The sequence below is a fragment of the Charadrius vociferus genome, unplaced genomic scaffold, assembly GCF_000708025.1.
Source record: "Charadrius vociferus isolate BGI_N301 unplaced genomic scaffold, ASM70802v2 scaffold418, whole genome shotgun sequence".
Lineage (NCBI taxonomy): Eukaryota > Metazoa > Chordata > Aves > Charadriiformes > Charadriidae > Charadrius > Charadrius vociferus.
In genome coordinates, this window is record NW_009649614.1 from 268,380 (window position 1) to 276,989 (window position 8,610).

The 8,610-nt window shown below is 41.2% G+C and overlaps 1 protein-coding gene across 1 annotated transcript; it reads right to left on the bottom strand.

The window, feature by feature from the left end:
* Nucleotides 1–3,819: 3,819 nt before the first annotated feature.
* IDNK (idnK, gluconokinase homolog (E. coli)) lies at nt 3,820–8,068 on the bottom strand. Its single transcript, XM_009890496.1, has 3 exons — nt 7,988–8,068; nt 6,387–6,430; nt 3,820–4,180 (listed from the first exon to the last, which is right to left on the bottom strand). Exons 1-3 carry the CDS (start codon nt 8,015–8,017, stop codon nt 3,820–3,822), a joined length of 435 nt encoding a protein of 144 aa, XP_009888798.1. The 5' UTR covers nt 8,018–8,068.
* Nucleotides 8,069–8,610: the final 542 nt, after the last annotated feature.

Consider the following 8,610-nt stretch of genomic DNA (forward strand, 5'->3'; position numbering starts at 1 on the left):
TCTCTTCCTTTGCCTGTACAGATAACCTCTGCAGGTCAAGAAGACTTTACCCTTCCTGTGCTTAATGTATGAATGGATACTGTTATTGCCATCTAACATTTCATTTTTATTTCCTCATTATAGCATTGCAAAATGCTTATGCTGTAGTAGGTACGGTATTTACACAGCGTGTTACAAACTGCTTAGCACACATTGTTGAGGGGGTATAGCGCGTGTACCTTCCACAGATAACTTGTGCTCGTGGCAGAGGTAGGAAAATCAGTTTATGACTCCAGATTTTTGACTCCTCCTTAGTTTTTGCTGCCTTTGCTAAATGTATTTCAAAATATGGACAGAAAACTTGCATCCAAATAGCCTGAGGTAAATATGAATAACCTGCCCAACTAACCTGAATACAACATCCCTAATACATTGTTATTTTCTTTTTTTTTTTTTTTTTTTTTTTTTTCTCTGAAAAGGTAAGTGATTGAAATGTTGTAGGATTGTTTTTGGGCAGGGAAATGAATTTATATACTGGGATTGTCATGTGATCTATTCCTTCCACTGTCAGCATGCACAGCATCATTAAAATTGGAGAGTGGTTGTATGTGGTTAACGTTTGGATGACTGACCTCTTAATCTTCTAATTTGTGATGCCCAGGATATAAGTGAAGAAAAGTAATGCTTTGTTGTCTTTCAGAATAGCAGGTAGGTAACAGTCAACTGGTTGACAACAACAAGACAGCATATGGAATTGTCTCAAATTGTGGAGCCGGGGTCCACAGACAGCCCTGTGAAATGCAAATTCAGTATTCTTTATAAGCAATTTGTGTGTTATTGCAGCTACATGTGAAGAGGCCGGCAGAAACCAAGCAGGCTTTCCCTGTAGAGGGGAAAAAGCCAACCTGCAAGACCCTGTGGATTTAGCATTGTGAAGTTCAGCCATGTGGCACTGTGGCAAAAGTTTAAGAAACAGTAAATTGCAACAGTTCTGTCCAGCTAAGTGCACAAGCTTGGTTCTGTGTTGAGGAAAATAAACATTAGGTGGAGCATCTGTCCCCCTCTGATGTGGGCCAAGGTGGAGGCAAACTCCCTGCGCTTCTGGGATTCTGAGAGTAATGCGGATGCTCCACACTGCCAACAGATCAGCATTCTGGACCAAAAAAAAAAAAATTGGTTTAACTTCTTACTGCATTTGTCCCCATACTGCCACCTGTGCTTTCTTGGAAACAGGAGGTTCTCATGAACACTAGGTCTGCAAAATATGAGTAGCTTTAAGTGCTGATTCTAGTTAATGTGGAAGCTAGAATAGTGAAGGTACAGAGGTGTCTTTTTTTAATGGAAGGATGTAAGTGGAAATTACAACCTTCAAGCACTAGCTAAATGGAACGCAACAGACTAAAGTACTGAACTTCAGTACTGAAACCTGCACCTGTCATTCACAAGATAATTGGCATGCTAATTTAAAGGGTCAGTCTGTCCTTTCTGCATCATCTGAACTGTGGAAATACTTTGTTTTGCTTTAAGTAAAAGCAAAAGGCACATGTATTAAAAGGTTAAGGGAAGAAATATTCCTGTCATTGGAGCAGAGCGAGAAATGCCCTGACCTAATCTGGAGAAGCATGAGATGCCTGTAATTAAGAACGTATTATTTTGTTTAGAAAAGACTTCCAAAACCCAAGGTGTTTACGTAGACTTCCCTAAGAGAGAACATTTTTTTAAGTGTTGAGTACAATTTTCTGTTAGTTCCAACTGCTTTGTCAGCATGCTATAAATGCTGGCAAGCGGATCTGAAAATTGCAGTCTAGGCTTTTCGGTGCTCATGCTTGAAAATGTTGCCCAGTATTTATTTATTTGAAGGTCTGATCATGTCTGTTTGTGACAGGATGCAGCTGCTTTCCCCTCATGGTACAGTGTCCTGATGTAGTTTTATTGTGTGTGGAAAAAAAATAAGCATAAGTCTGTACTTAATAATCGGTATATTAGAAAAGCTCTTTGTTTGTAAAATGGTGTAAATTGGGAAAATACGAAGACTCCATTAAAAGCAGAGGTACCACAAGAGGGTGCCATTTCTTTGATTTTCATAGCTACTAAAGTTATTTTTACAGTTCTGACAAGTGACTTGCTCTGAAGAGGCGCGTAGTCTTTGAAATGTGAGGTTGTTAAGAATCAGCCAGATGTGCCTGTCTCTTGCACTTAATTTTGGCTCCAAGTCTTACGCTTGCACCTTGGCTCTCAGAATACAGAGGCTCTGAATTGATAGCAAGCGTTTTTTTCTAGTGCTGCTGTAGTGTACAGCGGCAGACTAAAACTGGTAACTGCCAGGTATTCTCTCTCCAGCTCACGAACAAACAGAAGAAGACTGCTTCTGGGTGGATGTCTTAATGTCTACAATCCCAAATCTGTATCTAATAATGCCCGCTTTCAGATAGGTAATGCCCATTCAAGGCACTGATCTATGCACAGTAGTTCGTTCAGTAAACCACAAAGCCATTACTACTTACACAAAATGAGAAACAAGAAGATTGTTTTTCAACTAGTTGCCCAGGTAAAAATTGCACCAAAGATGCTTTGAAACATGATTTTTTGCTTATAAAGGAGTTCATCCATCATAGAAATGAAAAAAAAAATAATTGCATGACATGCTAGAAATAATTCATGTGCAACTGCACATGGGGATGACTCCATGCAGATGGGACAAATCTTTCTTACAGAAACTATGCAGTTTTCACTGAGTTAAAAAAGGTGCTAAAGGTGCACCTCTTGTGTAACAAGGCATAAAGAACTTTTAAAAAAGACTTTGGCAATAAAAAGATTTTTAACCTTAAATTCTGTGTTAGGCAACTGAGTGGGTATTTGGAATTTTCTGATCACAAAAAAAAAAAAAAAAGTTGTGAAAAAGGTGTATTAGAAATAGCCTGATCTTAAGCTTTAAAGCAGTTGTATGGACACCTTTCTACAAGCATTATTGGCCTGGGCATCAGCTGAGGTGGAAGGCTAACACACCCCAGAAAAGGGAAGCAAAGAAGGTGCCCCAACTGTGAAAGAGTAAGTTAGTTTTTCTAAAAGAAGGAAACATCTATCAATCTTGTATTCAATATTTTGGATCACTGGTTGACTCACTCTCCACTGCACATTATCACAGGGTACGCTTTGGCCACGGAAGATGCAAGTTCAGAGCCACTATGATGCCACTTACACTTTATTTCTAAAGCTTTCCACACAATTGTATTTTGTATATTGCCTCACCACCACTACCTTTTTTTCTCGCATTTTTCAGCTTGGTCTTCAACGCATACAGTAAGAATTCACGATAGCTCTCAAGATGCCACCAGAGCCCTGGTGAGGTTAGCAAGGACACAAACACAGAAGCTACAACTTCTTGGAAATCTGGCAGTGAGACAGCAGTGGTGTCAGCCACAGCACTTCATCATGCACTTCTAAAAAAATAAACACTTTGTTTCTAACAAAGCTGTAAATTATTTCATCACTGAATAGCAGATGTGCCCATCTCCATGTTTGGCAGAGGAAAAATTAAAAGGAAGAAATTAAATTATTGTGTGTGACCCTTTGCAGGATTTTCAAAAGGATTTTTCATTTTTTCCTAAAATGAGAGGTTTAACTTCGTATGTTGAAGGCCTTAAAAAGTTGAGTTTTTGAAAATTTATATATCTTTTACAGAGCCATGATAAAAATTCCAACAGTAGTAAATCAGCTCTTAATACAGGAAATCACTTAATTATTGGGGAAAAAAAAGTTTGATTTAATAATCAATAATTAAAATGCTGTTTCATACCCTTGATATCCTTACACAAATTTCTGTATCTGTAATTCAGAAAGCTAGTCCAGAAGAGCCCCACCCTGAAAAATGGCACTCTCAATCTCCAGCACTATTTCAGGGAGAGATTTTTCTAGACTGACAGTAATAAAGTTTTCTGGTGCGCTAGGAGGCTCCAGAGTATCAAACTGAGACTTGAGAAGGTCAGGTGGCATAAAATGTCCTCTCCGCTTCTCCAGCCGGCCAGCAATGATATTGATGGGCCCATCCAAATGAACAAAGAGGATCTTCAGTGCTGTGTTTCCTCCTGGTTGCTCTGGCTTGTTGCTTTCAATTGCAGATGCTCCACTAACTAATATGTGCCTATACATTTTCTTCAGGGCAGAACAGGCCAGAATTGCATCTTGTCCAGATGAGTCTTCTCTATCGAAAAGAAAAAAAAAAAAAAAAAAAAAGACCAAATATTCACATGTGGTATAACAAAATGTCTCATTAGTTCTGCTGAACACGGGAGACAACCCCTGGATCCTTGCGGAGGACAGCCTTGGGAGTAGTGGCATTTTTTCGTCATTTTGACAGGATTTTGAAACCAATTCCAACGCAGGTAAAGATGGGATTTGACAGTGAGGTCAGGCTAGCCAGCCTCCTGGCAAAATCTCCGTCTTGGGGACCTTGTTAGCCACCACTCTCTCCTAAATTAATTCAATTCTAGCACAAGGAAGTGTCATGGTAATTCCTTAACTGCTGAGAACAGCAGCAACTGAATATCCATACAAACTCCCATCCATTATCTATAAAATTACTATACTAATCTGTCTACAGAGGAAGTAGCTGCTGAACACTACACATCTCTGTTCTTAAATACATATGCAGGTATACTTCCAACACCTGTTTTCACTGTCTCAAATTTAACTGTAATGTTAAATTTTATGTTTCCTGTAACCATACTCATTGGCAGCACTGCATATATTGCCACTTGAAGTTAAACAAGGGATTGGACGCAGGTTAATTAATGCCTTGCACATGTATTTTTTTACTGGCAAGGTTTCTTAAAATAAAGCAGGCATAAAACTGTGGGTGTGTGTTCCACCAAACTGCAAGACCAGAACTAGTTGTCTCTATGAACAGCGGCTGAAATGCCTGCCGAAGAAAATACATTCTGTAATCAAAATAAAATTAAAAATAAACCTATTTAAAAATCATGCTATGTTCACCAGATTTTGGTTCACAGGGAAGTAAGAACTTAAAATACCTACTATTACCACCCAGGCAAGCCAATGCCAGCCTCAGCTACTTACAAGGACTAGTAATTAAACATTGGCATTAGGCTCTTTTAAAGTATACTTGATTTTGCAAAGTTTCTGGAGCTGGGCTGTGGCCTTGGGCTAGCATGTAACGTAAAGCAATGGATCAAGAATAACAATCCAGACAAATTTCTCAGTGAATTAACCCACGCTCCAACGAGGTACACTCACCTCATGTGCACAAGCGAGTAATGGCCGCAGTGTAAAGCCAGGCTAAATAGTCCCTGCTCTCCCAGCCCCTCCTCATTTGGGAGATGCTCCAGTCCTTTCATCATCTACATGGCCCGTTGTTGGATGCTCTCCAGTACGTCTATGTCTCCTTCGTAATGGGGAGCCCAGAACTGGACGCAATACCCCAGGTGTGGCGTCCCCAGTGCTGAGGAGAGGGGAAGGATCGCCTCCTCCACCTGCTGTCAACACTTTGCCTAACGCAGCTCAGGGTATGGCTGGCTTGCTTTGCCAGAAGAGCACATGGCTGGCTCATGTGCAACTTGGGTGTCCACCACAGCCCCCCCAGGTCCTTTTCTGCAAAGCAGCTTTCCAGCTGGGTGCCCCCCAGTGTCCGTACAGATGCCTGGGATTGTTCCCCCACCGGGGGCAGCACTTGAACTGCATGAGGGTTCCTATCAGCCCATTTCCACAGCCTGTCGAGGTCCCTCTGGATCAGCCACTCCTCCCAGGTTTGTGTCATCTGCAAACTTGCTGAGGGTACACTCTGCCCCATCATCCAGGTCATTAATGAAGATGTTAAACAGGACACGACCCAATATTGACCCCCAACATACACCGCTAGTTACTGGCCTCCATCAAGACTTTGTGCCACTGATCACCACCCTCTGCGCCTGGCTGTTCCGCCAGTTTTCAGTCCACCCCGCTGCCTGCTCATCCAGTCCATAATTCCACCAGCTCCTCTATAAGGATCCTGTGGGAGATGGTGTCAAGCAAATTTGACACCGCATCTTATTGAAACTAACAATATTTTACAACATTATATTCTACTGTCATTGTCGCTGTATTTTGTGGTTGTATCCTTTGTAAGGAGCTAATGTCACGTTATTACTGAACTGGATCCTTGAAATTATTTTTACACAAACAGGAGAAAAACAGCTATCATCGGCAACAATTTTCCCAACGCTATTATTTAGGGATTACCTCACCCTCAGCAATTATTATGACAGCTTAGATCGTGAAAATAGAATGTCTTTAATATCTGCACACTACTACATACATTTCTGCTTTGGAACGCAATGGGGAAAATATTTTGGTACTTTGGTACACTTTTTTTGTCTTTAGGCCAAATTCGTTGAAGCTAGCTGTTCTCTTACCTCCTTAGGATATCATGCAGTGCACAAAGCCAGGGAATCCTGTCCTAGAAAAAAAAAACAAGCTAGTTCAAAACTGTTTATGAAACAATTGCTTCTAACATCCAGAGCATTTGACTAGAGATGAAAATTAGCATTAAACTCTACAGCAAGTTTCAGTTTTGGTTCTCCTTCTTCCTGATGTAGATTTGCTGCCACTGCCAGAAGGATAATGGAAGTGCTAGGCATATTATCAATAAGATATTTTTAGTGGAATAGTACTCTTTATATTACAGATACCTACAAGCATCTGATGGAAGTAACATGTATTTGTGTTGCATGCACCTTGTAAACCTTTGAAGGACAGTCAACTTCTCTCTTGCTTCTATTATACAACTCAAACATACAGCCGGAATTACTTCTTTTTCCTTGTATCTTGGCATACACACGCAATTCTTTGGATCAAAGCTGAGGTTTTCAGGAACAGACGGATCTAAATTTAGTTATCTGCAATACCTTATTTCTATCATTTTTATGTCAGCAGCAATCACAAATAAATGTAATCACAGCCACAATTTTGCAAAACCTTTGCTCTGCAGTTAGGCAAACACAATGCGAGTGATTGATCAGCTTCCCATTGTAATCATATTTTAAATTTTAAGCTCCCACAAACTTTTGGCATGCCCATTAGGCACTAAACCATTGCTCCCATTTCATCTTTCAATGCTGTTACTGCTGGGTGAGCACAACAAATGATGACATGGGCAAATGCAACATTTTTTTGTTGTTGTCATTACAGAGTAACTTCCCACTGGCGTTCAAGAACACCCTCACGATTTTGCATCTCTGGTGTTTCAGAAGAGATGCTTCCCTCTTGCTGGGCACAAAACACTAATGGTTCAGCCATTCAATTGTGCAACACTGCTTTAGACGACATACTGGCTTATATGAACTTCCAACCACTAGCGAAAGATTAAAGTTTGTAACAAAAGTCTAGAATATTTTTTTCAGCCTATAGAAAGTGCTTTGAAGAACTCCCTGGTTCAGCTTTATGTTTCTAGAGACTTCCCAGAAAAAGTTCAACAATATCATCTTGTGGCTTTTCCAATTTACTCAAGCGTCTGAATTCATAATAATTGTAAAATTAAACTTAATCATTTTTATCTGTTTAGGATGAAGAGCAGGCTGAAGGGAAGGAAGCACATATTAAGTAGGAACGTATAAAACAGAAGATTGTGGAGTAATCACTGCAGTAACTGAAAGTGATGAAATGTACCTCAGTAGAGACATTTGTCTGTCTTCATGTATTTAACTCAAAGAAGCGGCATGTAATCTAAAGCTGCAGTTCTGTACATTGATCTAGCGGGAGAGATTTCTGACAAATTCTGAATCAGCATCAAACCCCTCGTGAGCTACCAAGCACACTTTGATAAACTACTTTTTTTATGCAGAATCCTTTGTAACACAAAAGGCCTCCTTCTCTTACCAGCTGCAGACCTATAAATTCAGCCTATGGTTACAGTCAGCCTAGTCTACATAAAGCACAATCTGCTCTAACGGGATGTGCCAGAGGTAACAAAGATAAATGTGCCCATGATTGTTTCTTTAGGGTTTATAAAAGGTACCTCATCATTTAGGGGTATCCCTTCTGCCATCTTCTTTTTATTCTCTGGTGAATGATAATCATCTGCATCGTAGAATTTCCACCCCAGCTAAGAGAAAAAGAAGTAAAACTGCAGATTGTTCAGCCAAACCAGGCAAACTAATAAGGACCCCAGAACTTACACAGATGACGCCTAACAAGTTACAGGCCTCTTACACCAGGCTGTGAATCACCGCTTATGTCACGATGATTAGCAAAAAAACAAATTACAAAGTCAGCTTACCAACAGCTGACGCATCAGGGCGCTGAGCTAAAGTCGGCCAAGCTGGTGACAGCCACCCCAACCCAGCTGGGGGGGAGAGGATGCGCTGGGACCAGCACGCACCACTGAAGGGAGGGAGGGAAGCGGGGAAGAAGGGAAGCAGGGAGGGAGGGAAGACTGGAGGGAGGGAAGAAGGGAAAAAGGAGGGAGGGAGGGAGGGAGGGAGGGAAGACTGGAGAGAGGGAAGAATGGAAAAAAAGAAGAAAGGAGGGAGGGACGGAGGGACGGAGGGAGGGAAGAAGGAAGGGATGGAGGGAGGGTTCCCGCCAAGCAGCGCCGAGAGAGGAGGAGCTCCCCCCCGGCGGCACAGCCGCGCACTTCCA

Bases quoted from the DNA above. Each gene is read 5' to 3' on its own strand.
- IDNK (XM_009890496.1), bottom strand. From the start codon at position 8,017: ATGGCAGAAGGGATACCCCTAAATGATGAG. The intron at 6,431-7,987 runs GTACCTTTTATA...TTTTTTTTCTAG, and splicing joins GGATACCCCTAAATGATGAG to GACAGGATTCCCTGGCTTTG. The intron at 4,181-6,386 runs GTAAGAGAACAG...TCTTTTCGATAG, and splicing joins CTGCATGATATCCTAAGGAG to AGAAGACTCATCTGGACAAG.